The 16,278-nt window shown below is 45.7% G+C and overlaps 1 protein-coding gene across 2 annotated transcripts in view; it reads left to right on the top strand.

The window, feature by feature from the left end:
- The first annotated feature begins 3,340 nt into the window (after positions 1-3,340).
- LOC149336568 (uncharacterized) overlaps positions 3,341-16,278 on the top strand; it is a 67,369-nt gene continuing 54,431 nt past the window's right edge. Inside the window, exons 1-5 of one of the 2 annotated variants that reach the window (XM_089553002.1) lie at positions 3,341-3,359; positions 3,578-3,672; positions 3,916-3,988; positions 14,618-14,786; positions 15,782-15,908. In XM_089553002.1, coding sequence (XP_089409128.1) covers positions 3,621-3,672; positions 3,916-3,988; positions 14,618-14,786; positions 15,782-15,908 — 421 coding nt within the window. In that variant the 5' untranslated portion in view covers positions 3,341-3,359; positions 3,578-3,620. Of the gene's footprint in view, positions 3,360-3,422; positions 3,442-3,577; positions 3,673-3,915; positions 3,989-14,617; positions 14,787-15,781; positions 15,909-16,278 lie in introns of those variants that run through there. The other variant, XM_089553001.1, reaches the window with a different exon arrangement.

Raw genomic sequence — 16,278 nt, 5'->3', positions numbered from 1 at the left:
GCATCTTGTTTTCGCCTATCGTTACGCCGGTCACCGATGAATTCTTAAGGAGGGAAGGTAAAATCAGCCGTGTCCACCCCCGCTTTGTCGGGCTGCTCAGGGGCAAGCGGGCGATGAGTTGGCGCCGCCGCCGCTCGCTGTCTCCTCCGATCCACGGGTAGCGCAGTTCGGTAGAAGCGCCGCTTTCAGAATCTCCGGCAAAGGGGATTAGCTGCTTTTGTTCACGGCGACGCAGTCTTCCGAGGCGCCCCCACACCAGCGTTCTTTGCGTCTTCTGCGAAAACCAGCGCCTTTGGTCAACGCAGCCCGATGGCGCCTGCCTGGCTCGCCTGTCACCTCTGGCTGGGCCTCAAATCACAACAGCGCCCATGTACTGTGCGTGTCAGTGCATGGTAAAGAGACCCAGGTGGTCGACATTACCCGGAACTCTGTACTACTCCATCCCTCATAGCCTGAGTCGTTTTGGGGCTCTGAACCCCATAAAAACACAAAAACAAATTTTCCGACCGGAGTGGCGAGTGTCCCTTCCCCTCGGAAGTTGCGCGGCGTTCCTTTCACCCCCAAAGTGCGCATTCGGGGATACTGCGGCAAGTAAGCCCTTGCACGTGTGCGCGCCTCTGTGTTTGTGCTTGGGTGTTTTTAGTGGCCGGTTGTCAGCGAAGCTGAGAACAACCAAGACAGCGGACGAGAAAACGACGAGCGGAGAGCAGTGTGTGTGCGGTTGCTCGACTGTGCGGATGCGCAAGCAAGATGGAGCGAGGTGTATGAAGCTGCGAGCGTGCATTTATCTTGTAAATAAGTTTTCGTTGTATATATAGTCATCTTTTGTTTTCAACGCACGCGTTCAACAGTTTTTCCAATCAATGTGTATGATGAGTGTGCACCGAGAGCGTGTAATGAAGCACAGAAGTGAATTTATCACACGTGTAATTACGCAATTCGCCCAGAAAAATCCGAGGCGCCTACAGTTGCTGTTCAAGGAAGACTGACTGAGTGACTGTAGTTGCGTGTTTGTGAACATATTGTGCTGTGTGCTGGTCATCAATCCGGGTGAGTCGAGAACCCGTATGCAGCAAGACTGAGCACTCTTCTCCACGAAGTGATATAGCATCTTTTTGCATTTTTATTAATTTTAGTTGTTTCTTCGTTGATAAACTCCAATGTACCTCTCCTAGCCGCGCTTTAATTTGCTGTTTGTAATTTTTCTTTCATGTGTGCATTTTGTTTAATTTTTATTTATATATAAATAAATAAATTTACTCCGCAAATAGCGCCTTTCTGCTACGAACATACCCCCCCCCCCCCCCCCCCCCCCCCGGGGCACCAACGGGCCCCCCCCCCCCTGCAACAAATTCTGCGGACGCCCTTGGCCGCACCTGATAAATCAACGGAACATGTACTACGTTTTGTCGAGGAAGACATCGTTCTCACGTTTGGAACACCGAAGACCGTGATAACGGACAACGACAAAGTTTTCACGTCGAGAGCAGCAAAGAGATACTTTGCCGAGAAGAGCATCACGCACGGCCTGACAGTACCTTACGCTCCGGAAACAAACGGTCTTGTCGAAAGAGCAAACGGCAAAACCTTGTCCGCACTGCAAAAAAAAACGTGAACGGCGACATCGACCACTGGAGCGAATACATGAGAGAAACAACATTTCAAGTGAACAACCAACGTCACTTAGGAATAAAATTCTCTCCATTCGAACTACTTTTCAACTACGTCCCACGCAAGCAACTGGACAACGAAATGAACATCCCGCAGGACCCAACTGACGAGATCGAAGCAAAACGTGCGCAAGCCAATGCCACATTAACGGCCTATCTACGCAAAATGAAACGGACGCACGACGCTATAAACACCGCCTATCCAATTTCGAAATAGGTGACGAAGTATATGGTAAGGAGCAAGAGATGCCAAGCTGGGACCTCTCTACGACGGGCCATACAGAATTCTTGATGTAAACCAAGACACGTTTACCACCGCTAAGGAAGAAAACGGCTACGAAGATACCCGACTTGCCACAGCTAGACAACTGAAGCTCTACCATGCGCAAGACAGCGCGGTGACACCATAACCTGAACTACCGGAAGCACAAGAATCGTTCACGCAAGACTCGCCGCGCTCAAGAAAACTCGAAGAGGCACCGGAAGACTGTTCAGATCGCCGAACGCGCCTAAGGAAACCGCCTAAGTGGCTCGAAGATTATATTACCGAATAATACGCAGCAGCGACAGGGTCTACGCCATTGCGAGGACGCAATGTTTGGGGGCCCGGTCGTGTAAGCATTCGAGTCTCCCACTATCTCCGGACGCCTAGCGCCAGCTAGGCGATATCACGAGAGCTAGAAGGTGAGAACCACGGCCACCTGGATCGGCGCGCGCGCGTGATCAAGCGATCAGAGCGGCCGTGTGAAAACGGAGACGGGACTGGAGAGAGGGCGGCAGAGAAAGAGGGGAGCAGGAGGAGAGCGACGCCGACCGTCATGTGATGGAGATCATGTATCCGAGAAATGGGAGAAATGCCTTCAATAAATGTGTTCAGTTGTAGCGGGTGCGATCGAACAAGGCGTCCAGCGACTGACACTCTACTTCCGAACTTAGAAGTTTCTTCCAATTTTGCTGAACGCCCGCGATTACTAGGCTTTATGCAGGAAGTTTATGCCTCCGTGCGTTTTTTTACAGTCCGGTTTTAAAATGAGTACTTATATTCTGGTTCGCGCAAAAAATCTGTACAGGGATTTGATATCGACGCTCTTCCCGTCCCCATCAGTATCGTTCTGTCTACTTCGTGCTCATGGGTCATGATGTCTTAAAGCGAGTGCGTAAAATGCCAATTTCTCCTTGCCGCAAAACATTTTTCTATAAAATACACACCCAAACTCTACCTGTCAACACGCGAGCCGGGTAAAACGAGAAAATAAGCAGCCTTCTTTTTTGTTTGTGCGGTTCAACCCATCCGAGTCCTCCCTAGGTTTGACTCCGCCCGGCCGCTTTTAGAAATCCCTGTCCTTAGGGGTAATTTCCTTCCCTTGTCTACATTTGTTTGTGTTGTTTGTCTAGCTGAAATAATAATTTTTTTGGTATATTTACAAACAATGCTTATTAGTTTTGACGCGCTAGGGATACTAGGGGGCTGGTGTGCCGGTATGGATCCGGCTGGCATTTAAAGAAGGCCGCCAGCCTACAGTACCAATGTTGCCAGACTGCGTGCGTCCGAAAGCGCAGACGAGTTTGACGAGTGTCCGACCAGAACGCCTCGCTGAACCATTGCTAAGTGCACAAATTCCGAGGCGAATACCTGCAAACGACCACTTTTTGTGCCTAGGGACTGTCAAGCGCTACGTTCTCTACAAGGTTCTCTAGGTTTATGAAACTGACGCTCTTGTTTTGACGCGCTAGGGACACTAGGGGGCTGGTGTGCCTAGGCTCATGCTAGGTACCTTGTCACGTTACTGTAGTCACGTTTTGCGCGCGTTCAGTGTTTGGTGCAGTAGCGGAGAGTTGCTATCTAGTTAAGTGCAGAATTGAGGCTTGCTTAATTTTTATTGCACCTTTTCGTTGCACTGTTACAGTTTGGTCGCCACTGTTTCCTGGAGCTGGCAGTTTTTGTGCGCTATGTCGACCGAGGTTGTGTCTGAGGCATCAGCGGTAGGGGACTGCGAGGCCGGTGAGTTTGCTGTATGCCCCTTGGTTTTGGTCTTTGCGTATGCAAGGAAGCTCACTTTTTTAACATACACCCCGGCCACCCTAATTCATAGTGCGTACCCCGTAAGCCCGTAAATTGCTTGTACGCGATAACTTTGCGGTCTACATTTAGGCCTAATCGTGTTTTGTTGGGTTATTCTGTTAGCCTGTCTGTTCCGCCTTGGTTACGTCGTTAATTCGCGTTTTTTTTTTTCTCTTGTAACAGGTGAAGACGTCGACTTCACAGCAGACGACACGGAATCAAAGAACTGGGACGATGATGTGCCTTTTGACCAGACGTAGGTTTCGTTTTGCGGATGCAGATACCGTGTTGATGCATAAAAACAACGCTAGTTACTGAAAAATAAGTAGTCTGAACTATAAGCATCCCTCTCCCTCATCTCGCGAACCTGCAGTCTAAAGAAAAGTCAGGCAGTGTCTATTCTGCCGGCAGCGGGGTGAATCGCCCGGCTGTATTTCGCGCGGCACATTCCTCCGATTGGGGGCTCTTTTTCTCGTTGGCGTTGCATAACCCTCCTCTCAGCGTTGCGCGTTCTCCTCCGCTCTAAGAGTGTGTTCGTCGTATTTTCCCGTTTTCGATTGTTTACTGCATGTTTCTATTGCACTGATCTGTGCACCTTGTTTGAATTATTCGTAGCGGCGACTTGTGGTTCTTATAATGTTTGCACTCCTTACTTTGCACCAGAGGGAAATATGTGTGCAGTTGACCTACTGCTTGCCACAGTCCTGGAAGGAATGCATCCTGCTCTCAGAAAATCTAGAGAGAGAATAATGATGCTGCATCTAGTTTGTTTCATTCCCGCTGCATTTGCTCAAAGCATAAATTAATTTCTTGCCTTTTCCCTCGAATGCCAAGTACAACACTTACCCAGCAATTCCTGAACGCGGTAACGTTTTCGCGGTATCAGTGTGAGTTCAACGCGGGAAAACCCAAGTCGTCGTTACGAATAATTTAAACATGGTGCACAGATCAGTGCAATAGAAACATCCAGTAAACAACCGAAAACGGGAAAATACGACGAATACACTATGCTCTGCCACTGTTACCTTACCTTTGTACCTTTGTTATTAGCCACCGCCCATACCACGTTTCTTTATTCGAACTAAAAGTCGTAGAGAACAGTGCGAGGGACATGCTCCGCCGAGACATTCTCCCCTCATCCAGTCCTTCGTCCTCCCTGGTGGTCTTGGTAAAGAAGGATGGGTCAGTGCGGTTTTGTGTTGATTACTGTGCCCTGAACAAAATAACTCGTGAAGACGTTTACCCTATACCCCGGATTGATGACTCCCTCGACTCTCTCCAGGGAGTTGAATACTTCTCCTTCCTAGGTCTTTGTTCTGGTTACCAGCAGATTCCCATGCAAGAAGCAGGCAAGGAAAAAACCGTGTTCGCTGCTCCGGACAGGCTTTATGAATTCAGTGTTATGTCATTTGGACTCTCTAATGCTCCTGCTATTTTTGAACGCATGATTGACACAGTCCTCTGTGGCCTGAAATGGAATGGCCTGCTAATGCTGCCTAGACAATATTGTTAATTTCTCGTAGACTTTTTGTGACCACTTACGCGGCCTGCGATGAAGTGCTCATGTGCCTTGCTTCCGCTGGCCTTCAGCTGAATACAAAACGTGTTATTTCGCCTGGAAGGAAATCAAGATCCTAGGACACCTTGTCAGCTGAGACGGCATTCGACCCGACCCTGACAAGCTTGTCTTCGTCCTGAACTTTTCTAGTCCCCAGTAGCCTAAAGAACTGCGCAGTTTCCTTGGCCTGTGCTGCTCCTATTTTCATCTGTTTATCAGAAATCTCGCTATCGTTGCCCGTCACTGCATCAGCTTCTCACTGCTTGCTGTGCTTTTGTCCAGTCTGAGCAGCGCGAAAGTGCTTTTCAAACCCTCAAGCGTGCTGTCACCTCCGACCCTGTCCTTGACCGTTTTGATGATGCTGCTCCCATGATTCTGCACACTGACTCTAGTGGCCTTAGCCTTGGCGTCGTCCTTCTGCGGCATGATAGTACTTCTCGCGAGAAAGTAATTGCATTCACCAGGCCGCACTCCAACACCTGCAGAACGTAACTACACCATCACTGATCAAGAATGTCTTGCCGTTGTTTGGCCAGTTCATTAATTCTGTCTCTACCTTTATGGCCACCACTTCCTGGTCTCTACAGATCACCACGCTTTATGCTGGTTGTCTAGCCTCAAAAATTTGTCTAGAGGTTCTTGAAATTTGGCTGCTGGGTTCTTCATCTCCAAGAATACACTTTGGAAGTTGCGACAAGTCTGGTCGCATGCACCGAGACGCCAATACTCTTTCTCACTGCCTGCTTCCGGAGTCTTTGTGCGATTTTTCTACTCCATCTTTTTCCTGCCACTGTGACGCTGCATTGTTGTCAGCTGTTCTGCACATCACTGCCTTATATTGCTTCTGAAGATTTCAATGCCCTTCCATCACGTCAGCATACTGATGCGTATTGTTGCTCCAAAATCGACCGCCTCAGCGGTGCTTCCGACCCTCCTAACACCAGGCTGCATAGGCAGCTTCACAAGTTCAATCTCAAGAATAGTGTGCTCTGTCGCTGAGTTTCCTGCCCTAACGGCGCCTGCTGAGTTCCAGTGGTGACATGTTCGCTTTGCTTCTGTATCTTGGGCACCTTCGACGATGACGCTGCGGGCAGTCACTTAGGCTCTTACAAAACCTATGATCACGTGAAAAGCAGTTTCTTCTGGCCTTTCCTCAAGTGGTGCTAAATACGTCGCCTCTTGCCAGCTTTGCCAGTGTCGGTCACTTCCTGCCGGTCATCTGCAGCCTCTACTATGCCCTAAACCGCAGCAGCGGCCTAGTCGTCTGAGCATCCACCTCACTTGCAGGAGGTGCGGGGTTCAATTCAAATCAATTCAATTCATCTATTTTTCAACTCGAGGTTGAAGGCCCCCAGGCGAAAAAGCTGTTCTACGACAGCTTGAAAGGTGCCTGGGGGCCCATACAAGGCAGCAGTGGTTACAGACTAAATTACAGTGTGAGTACACATCTTCAAACAATCATTCGAACAACTATAGAGTACAATAATTAACAAAACAATCGTTTATGAGAATTCCAGGTAATCGGCATTTTGTCTCAATTCACCCTGAACATCAGAAAACATTGCGGAATTCCCATATATCAGTCGTACTCTAATACAAAGTTAGCATGATTATTGTACACAGGTTGTTTAGTGGGTTACAAAATATTGTCGCAGTTGTTTTTTTACTGTAGGTCTCGAAATATACATCCTTATTTTCATAATCGTTGAGAAGAAATGGAAGCAGGTACTGTAGGGACTGACAGAGATAATCGGTACGCCGGTTTGGTACAAACCATTTGTCACAACTGCGAGTACGACCATCGCTTTTTTGTTTACGTAAACTTGCGGTACTCCCCAGTGCCTCCAGGTACCCACCGGTGAATTAATGGGTACAAGCTTTCCCCTGCCTGGTGTTCGGCTTCTTCAGGGTGAAATGCTTGGGAAATGAGTCATTGACCCCGCCTTGAGTAGAAAACACCGTGTGCCATGGTGCTCTTTGGCTGCAGATGCCCTTGCACTATGAAAATCCATCATCACCATCTACTATGCCCTGCTGTGCCATTCGCCGTTGTCGGCATTGACTTGTATAGCCCACTTCCTCTCTCTATGCGTGGTAATATTGCCATTGCCATTGACCATGCCGAGACCATTGCCTTCCCTGATGGTGCGGCGCCAAAGTTGCCACCTTCTTTTTGAAGTAATAAGTCTCTTTGATTTGGTTAGTGCCGTCAAGTTCTGTGCAGCTTGGCACTGGCTCCTTCCAAAAGGAATAGTTGAGTGCAGGCCTATTCTTTTACTCGCCTTGGCGTCGCCACCAAATTACAGCTAGCTGAGTGCTGTCGACATCCGCCAAAATCTCGAACCAAGTGAAGCATTTTCAAGCAGGAAATCGTCGTTTTACTAAAAGAAAAGTTGTTGCATGTACATGCACTGGGGATTTATGAATAGTCGCTGAAATGCTGCTCATGGGACTCGACCGCTTGTGTTTACAGGCACTTTTGCAAAACTGAGACGGAAGTGCAGCACGCTTGCTCTGCACTGGCAAAACTAAGGTAAAAATGTATAAAACTTCACATAAATTGTGAATACAAGGTTGTGTTATATCGAACGTCATTACGGCATGTAAGTGTATAAAGGAAGTTAATAGTGCTGAACAGAAAATTGGGGCAATTATTGGGGAATTGAACCCCTGACCTTTGCATTGTGAGTCATGTGCTACCCCCTAGGCCACGCAGGCACATTCGTATGGCTTAGATGCAGCGAGGTTTTAATATATGTCGTGTGGTGTCTCGCGTAATTTAATGGCTTACAGTTGTATGCTAGTGAGTGTGTGTGTGGTAGAGAGGCACTAATTAAGGGAGTAGTATTAAGCGAGTAGCAAAGTGCATGTTGGTGAGGGGCGAGCGTACGTGAACGACTGTATGCCTGTGTCGCGTGACGTTATTGTGTCATGTGACCTGGTAACATTAGTAGAGCACGTGATTGGGTAATATGCTGACGAGATCAAGTGGAGTCTGATGGGACCCGTTAAGGCTGTCGCGTCATACCCTTAAAGGTGGAGTTTAGTGTTGCCCTAATTTTTTTCTTTGTTGGTTGTTCAAATTTTCTGTAATTGAAAAATTGAGAAAATGGCCAACTTCGATTCGATTTTTCTAAGAAAACATCATCGCTGGTTTTCTTTAGAACTTTCCTGCAAGGATTTTTATATTCGATAATTCTAGAGCAACAGTGAAGTGATGCATTATATTGTTTTAAACTGTGAAACAACAGCAATCTTGTGATTTTGCAGAATTGCAGAAGTGGTGTTTTCCACTTTTGCAAAACACCACTTTTGCCCCGAAGAAATTAGGCAGGATGTGCAAACAGGTAAGGCAGAGGCAGGAGGGAAACAAAAGGGCTTGTCAGGTGCGCCATGTTTCCCCTTATGTACCTTGCGAGGTAGGGGTAGTATACCAAATTCCCTTCTCGTGTGGCGCCACATATATTGGCCAAACAGGAAGATGCATCAACAAGAGACTCATGGAACATGAGAACACAAGAAAAAAAGACCCCCTGTCACACGTGGCGGTCCACTGCAGAAAGTGCAAATGTCAACACGAAAAAGATTACGAAAAAAGAAAATCAGAAGGAGACCCTCTCTCTAAATGTGCATTCCGTTGCAAGAAATGCAAATGTTCCCCCGACTATAAGAACACCAACATCGTGTTCCGCCATAGTGATAAGATGACGCGAGAAGTTATTGAAGCTTTTCTTTAACGTGAGAAGGGCGCAACGTGCATTAGTTGCCCATCGGTCGCCCTTTCTGAAGGGGAGATTGGGTATCTGGCGTCACATGTGGCATGAGTTGACTATGGTGGCGATTAATCTTTCCTAACTTTGTCGATATATTTGGTGTTTTTTTCAATAAACCCAGTTGTTAGTCAGCGCCTGTTTGTCTTTACCCCTCAGTTTCCACGTCCCATCTGTGTTGCACTGTTTCAAAAATGAATACGTACCAACTTGCCCAAATTTCTGCTTTACTCAGTGTTTTCCACCTCTCGTAATATTTGGTTTTCCCACAAGAAAACTACAGTGTTTCCTGCAAAACTAAGATTCATTCCTTTGTGTGAAACATTTGCCCATAACATATAAAAATTTAATTAAAAACAAAAAATGATCATGGGGCTGAGGCGCACGCACGCATGAGTACGCGTGCTCTCAATTCGCTTAGAGCAGCTGCTAGAAGCTAGTGCTGGGAGAATTCACCCAGTAATGCTCCCAGCGGCCAGCAGAATAGGCATTGCCAAAAAGAAATGGATCAGAAAGATGCCTTAATTCGCGATGATATATACGTTTGGTCTGGCATTCACACAGGTTGCAAGTTCAAAAATTGTGGCTTTGGGTTGATTGTCAATCACTGTGTTGATCTGTTTTGTATGTTTTAGCATTTTGTGTCTGAATGAAAAATGGGCAAAGGCAAAAGGAAGTAAGTGGTGCTTGAGCAAGATTTATCATGGCACGGGCCTCCTCCTCTTTTGTCGTGTGATGACCAGGTTAAATTTCTGGGGTTAATTATTGGGAACAAGCTGATTCTTCTCAACTGAGACCAGACAAAGTCTTCGAGAGAGTTCTGAATTTCAGGGCACATGAAGTGAAGGCCTGATGGTCATTAAGGGTGATAGGAATGGATTCCAAGAGAAGGCAAGCTTAGCGGGGGGCGGCAGAAAGTTGGGTAGGCGGATGAGATTGCGAAGTTTGCGGGGATACGGTGGCCGCAACTGGCAAAGGACAGGGCTAATGGGAGAGGCCTTTGCCCTGTAGTTGGTGTGGTAAGGCTGATGATGATATTGAGTTTTTTTTTCTTAAAAGGCAGTTCTTAGTCTACGCGCATGCTACCCTTTGAAGGTATTACTGTGCTGCAATTTCTGAAGTTTTTTGCTAGTGTGAATGCATAGACATAGATCGCTGTCAGTGCTTTGATTGATATCGTTAATGTATAGGTGATTGTTTTTTTCTATGGACTAATTGTTTCTTTGAGAAGAAAAAGATGTGTGGGGCATAAAAAATTGTATTGGTCAAAATTGGGGTCCAAAATTGGAACTGTTACCCTTTTCAACAATACTACCCCGTTCTGTACTGAGCTACATTTGGTGGCCGCTTTTCTTAGCAATGAAGGGAAGGGTACAATGGCGGAGTGCCCTTAAAGGTGCAGTGAAGAGGAATCTGAACATGTCTTTTTGCCGCGGGAACTCGATCTACACGTTCCGAGCATTCTTAGAAACTTCGATTTATTGCCCTGTGTGGCCGATTTCCCTAATTAAGTTGAATTAATGTCCGGTTCCCGCCTTTCTTTTGAATTCTCCCCGTACGGTGGGCGGAGTCGACCAACACGTGGAGTGCCTTTCACCCAGTCCCGTGGCGGCTTGCCGCTCTGCCATCGACGGAGTAATACGTAGTAATCCGTAGAAGCAAATAGCCCGTGCGTATTTTTATTTCTTCAGGCTTATTTTGCGGCTATATAATCTGCGAATGAAACTATTTATTCACGGAAACCTAAAAAACAAAATAAATCGAAAGCAAAGCCTCCATGGAGCTGGCTGAAAGGCCCTCCATGCGTTGGTCGACTCCGCCCACTGTACGGGGAGAATTGAAAAAATAAAGGCGGGAGCCGGATGTTAATTCGATTTAATTAGGGAAATCGGCCACACAGGGCAATAAGTCGAAGTTTCTAAGAATGCTCGGAACGTGTGGATGGAGTTCCCGCGGCAAAAAGAAGAGTTCAGATTCCTCTTCAGTGCACCTTTAACTGTGTCTTTCTGTCAAATAATTTGGCTGCACGATGGTGCACCTGGCCACCTGGCATGTTGCTCTTTCTGTGGTAGCTTCAATCCGTCACTGTTTAGCTGGCACCATTTGTGGAAGTTTCTTGTAGCAAGACGGGTCTAGCAGATTAGTTGTAATCGAGAAAACTTTTTTCTTGACGTTATAATGTTGTGAGTTGGCAACTGTATTGGGAGTATGCCTGAAATAATAAATATTGACAATATAATGTTTTAAAAGAAAACTAATAGCTACAGACGGGGACTATATGAAGAGCAGCTTGATTCATAATGTCCAGATATGCGCGTACTGATTCTGTAACAGAGATGCTGTGTCTTCTCAATTTGCCACCTCTAGCCGAACGTTGCCGAGTGATCAGACTAAAATTTTTATTTCAGCTTTCAAGAAATTCTTTCAATATCAATAGCTGCAATTACTTGGTTCGAAGACAACTTACACATCTCAGAGCAAGCAATGAATACTGTTACCAAACCCCGAACCCACGCATTAATGTGTATGCTAATTCTTATTTTCCGAGGATGATAGCAGAATGGAATAATTTACCAGCATCTCTCTTACAGACCAGTGCATTAACAACTTTCGAAAAAGCTATCTCCATTTCGCACTAAGAAGTTTTTTTTCAGTGTCATATGCCTAATCGACTCGCCTAAGGTGAAGGCTGAGAATGTAGAAATGTTTTTGTTATTTTCCTTTTTTGTGTGAAATAACTTTCAAGTGAATATTTATTAACACTGCTTCTGTACAAAAAGTGAAACATTGCGCTGCAAGAACTATGATTGTATAGATGAAGATGAACTTTGTATTTTTATATAATCGACGAAACATGTTACTTTTCAAGTGTCACGCCCCACCACTGTAAGGGCCCCACAGCCAATAGTATTTGCAAATAGAAAATAAATAAATAAGTATTCTGCTGCACAGGAAGAGAGGGTGTGTTTTGGATGCGTAGCTTCCGCTCCATTGTCAAAGAAGTTTAAGTTGGTATAGGACTGACCTTGATCCCTGTCTTTGAGTTATTTTCCTTGTGGCCATTGCAGAGTGCACAATTCTGAAGTCCCATTTAGCTCCCATTTAGAGTTTTTTTTTTTTTTTCTATCAGGCAAAAGAAAGAGGTCAGTCTTGGTCTGCACTCCAGTATCCCTGCCCGTTGGCTCATGTTGAGTGCTTATTTCTTAACTCTTTCCTTACCACGGGGAAATTGGCTGTTTTTTGTATGGTTTAGTTACGCATTCTTTGTGCAACAGCTACTAAATGTACAGTGCCATGCGGTACATAAAAGTGAAGGTAAATGAACGTGCTTTCAAGCAGTATTTATTTTAAGAAATACACGAAAATTGATTTACAAAAAAAATATTCATGAACAAAAAAAACAAAAAAATGCAAAAAGTTTCTGAGTAAGGAGTAATATCTCTGGCAAAAAATTTTTTACCGAAATTCCAAAATATACAAATTGTGGGTATATCAATAGGCAACATTTCTTTATAAAATGATACCCATACACTCAGTACTCTTTGAGTTAGGAAAAATTACAAGACGCATAGTGAAATAACTCAAGTTCTTGATTGGTCCTACTTAAATTTTTTTTTTTTTCAAGGAAAAGATTAACTTATAGCACAATACTATATACCAAAACGCGCGTGTTAAATGCACAGTACAAAAGCACATTACGAAAGAAATACAGTAATAACAAAATGGGTAATAAAAATTAGCAATCACAAATAATTAATGAAAGCTGATGTTCCCGGCTGATCGGCTGCGTCTTCCTCATCTGAGCTGAACTCCGACGACGCAACATCGATGTCCGAGTCATCTGTGCTCGATGTGTCTAAAAGATCACTTGCCGGGTCGTCGGGATCGAGCAAAACTGCGATCTTTCGAGCGCGCGCGGTTTTGGATGTCGACGCCATCACTCCGCTCAAGTGCGCGTCAACCTTCGCACCCACGCGCCCTTTAAAAATCGCCGCCACGCGGTAAAAATGTGAACCGTGCATAAACGGAAACTCTACTTTGTATACAATCACCGAGATGGCGCCACAAGTCCAGGGCGCAGTGGTATTTTTAAAATTCGCTCTCAAAAACTTCGCTCGTCGGCGATCGACGCCTAGTGCCGTGGTAAGGAAAGAGTTAACAGTGTATACAGGTCGTTTGGTTGGGAAGCTGTCGGCATAGTAGGGGTGGTCGGCACCGCTTGTCGGAAATAATCGGGGGGCTGTGTAAGAAAAATCGTATCATGGTATTTGTGGTTCTAGTGACTGATGATTGATTGGTGTGTGATAGGTGGTGACGAGTTAATGAAATCATTGTAATTAATTTATTAAAGAAATGAAAACAGTTGGAAAAAGGGGGTTCGAAGGTGTCAAAATGCTCAATGAATAGCCAATGCTTGATGATGGTAATTGAGAAAATTTAGCGTGTAGTGATCAATTAATTAATTGAAACAATTTAGTTATTTATTTATTTCACATACTTTGTGGGCCCGAAGGCATTACAGAAAGGAGTGGTACAAAAAAATAGTGCATAGTCATACAAAACTGAAGTTATATGATGGCAGAAAATACAGTTTTCTTGAAGTTCTCAACATCGGTAATGGCAGCAATGGAGGGAGGAAGGTCGTTCCAGTCAACGCTGGATTTAGGAATAAAAGAATCGTGACACAATTTTGTTCTCAAAAATGGAACACCGACTTTAAATATATGATCGGAACGGGATGAAATGTATGAAGGGCTCGAAAAAAGATGATCCTTTAACAGAGATCCTTTAACGGCGCGAAGAAAGGTCTGGTAAGGCAAGTGTGTTTTTCATAGAAGTAATGCTGGCGTAACGGGAATAGTTAGGTAAGATGAAACGTTCTGCACAGCCGCCGCGGTGGCTCAGCGGTTATGGTGCTCGGCTGCTGACCCGAAAGACGCGGGTTCGATCCCGGCCGCGGCGGCTGGAATTTCTTTGGAGGAGAAATTCTAGAGGGCCGTGTACTGTGCGATGTCAGTGCACGTTAAAGAACCCCAGGTGGTCGAAATTTCCGGAGCCCTCCACTACGGCGTCTCTCATAGCCTTAGTCGCTTTGGGACGTTAAACCCCATAAACCAAACCAAACCAAACGTTCTGCACGATTTTGAATGGGTTCTAGTGTGTTTATCAGTGTGACTATATTAGGATCCCAAACTGCAGATGCATATTGTAACTTTGGTCGTACTAATGTTTTATAAAGGGTTAGTTTTATCGGCAGAGGCGCGGTAGAGAAATTTCGGTGCAAGTATCCAAGAGTCCTGTTGGCGTTGTTTGCGACATGTTCGATGTGTCTATGCCATTAGTTACGTGAGATATGAACATCTAGGTATTTGTAGGAGTTAACTGATTCAAGGGGAGTTAACTGATTAAAAAAAAACGAAAAATGCGTTCATTTATACCACCACCTGCAACACGCTGGCGTGTTCCACTCTTAAAGGCGAAGGTTAAGTGTCCTTTAATTTTTCTCTAACCTGACATTTTGTGCAGCTTAAACTTAACTGTGCATGTTCTCTTTTAGGCCCTTGCAAGCTAGCCATGAGGAAATGAAGACTGAAGACGCTGCAGCTGCCAGTGCAGAGGCAGGAGCCGTGAAAGAGGAAGAGGAAACTGGAGCTGCTTCCGAAGATGTAAACCAGGAGCTTGCAGATCCACAGGCAGAGGACAGCAGTGCTGCTGAAATCAAAAGTGTATGCATATTACTCTTTGCTAACTTTGTCCGACCTATTCTGGAATTTTAATGTACCTTGAAAGGGACACTGAGGAGAAATTGAGGTTGGCTTGTATCGACAGAATACCAGCTCCTGATTACAAAAACGCCACTGACAACAAAGCTCTTGTAACGTAGAAAAGAGCAAGAACCAAAATACAGGTATCGCCGCCACAGGCCAAACTCGCAAGTACAGGCGTGATGACGTCATAGGACAAAGCAGTGTTGCTAGAACCAATGCTTCTAGTAACGCTGGGACACGAGAAGCCACGAGTCACTGAGGCGCAGTGAATGCATGCGTAAATCTCCTTGACGTCGCCAGATGGCGCCACGTACCCGGCAGCTACGCGCGTGCCTGCAGCATCGGGACCAATCAGCGCCTGCTCACCGACTGTAGGCGGGCTCCCGGTATTCCGCTAACGGTAACAAGGTACACGGTATGCTAAAGGTGTCTATTTGCGAGAACTTCGTTCACGACTTCGAGAACGGGATCTGTCGTAGCGCTGGCAAAACGCTGGTGTAAACGCAAATGAAGCGTCGGTAGCGACGGCCGAAATAGCCGATAGATGCCTTCAACGTGCGGCCGGCGGTAGCTTTCTTTTCGGCTGCTGCTAGGCCGCTCTGCTGGCCGTCAGAAATCACGGAGTCTGCGTTACGTCATGTGCACGTCATGTTTCACGTCACTTAGTCCTGTGTCGTCATAGGAGGATGCCAAGTTTGAATCAGAGCGGCGGGAAAAACTTTTTCAACTTCGAATCCAAATTTCTTAGAAATAAATGCATCTTTTGCTGCCGGCCAAGTGGCAACAAAGCCATGAAATGCCGAGCTATCAGATTTTGCTATTAAAAAAATATTAATAGAGCTCTCCTCACTGTCCCTTAAACTTTGGCAGATCTTGAGACCACATCTGATGGTCTCATTCTCGTGCATTGGTGCAAGAGGTAGGGCGAGGTCTTGTGTCTTCGATGATTTCAGGAGCCATCATACACCTGCGACATGTGCCAGGAAACATTTGAGGAAACTGAGGAGGAGCATTTGAAGGGACGCAAGCATCTCAAGCTGGTGGAAAGGCTTGAGAAATTTGGCAGCCTGGAAGCAGTTGGTAAGAGCGCGCTACATACTGCTTGCATGGAAACTTTCTTTTCTTTTTACCGTATTTTCCGGTGTATAAGACGCACCCTTGTATCGGACGCATCCGCCAGATATGCAGGCTGTCATTGAAAAAGTTGGTATATAAGACGCACCCAAATTTACCCAGTTAGGCTAGTAAGGCTAGCTGTGCGACCATCGCGAAATGCACTGTACCTGTGAGAAGTTGTCAAGCAACGCTAAGTGATCGAAAAAGGCAACACCCACGCTATACCCGCCCACGTTTTAGCAAAAAAGGAAAAAAAAAGCGAAAGAAGTCTTCTTATGTCCATAACAACATTTTATCTTTACTTAAAACCTTTGCAGTCTTAACCTTTGCATGC

This window comes from Amblyomma mixtum, chromosome 7, assembly GCF_055824585.1.
Source record: "Amblyomma mixtum isolate Tamu chromosome 7, ASM5582458v1, whole genome shotgun sequence".
Taxonomy (NCBI): Eukaryota; Metazoa; Arthropoda; class Arachnida; order Ixodida; family Ixodidae; genus Amblyomma; species Amblyomma mixtum.
Note: the sequence above shows the minus strand (reverse complement) of the source record. Positions and strands in the feature narration are given on the sequence as shown.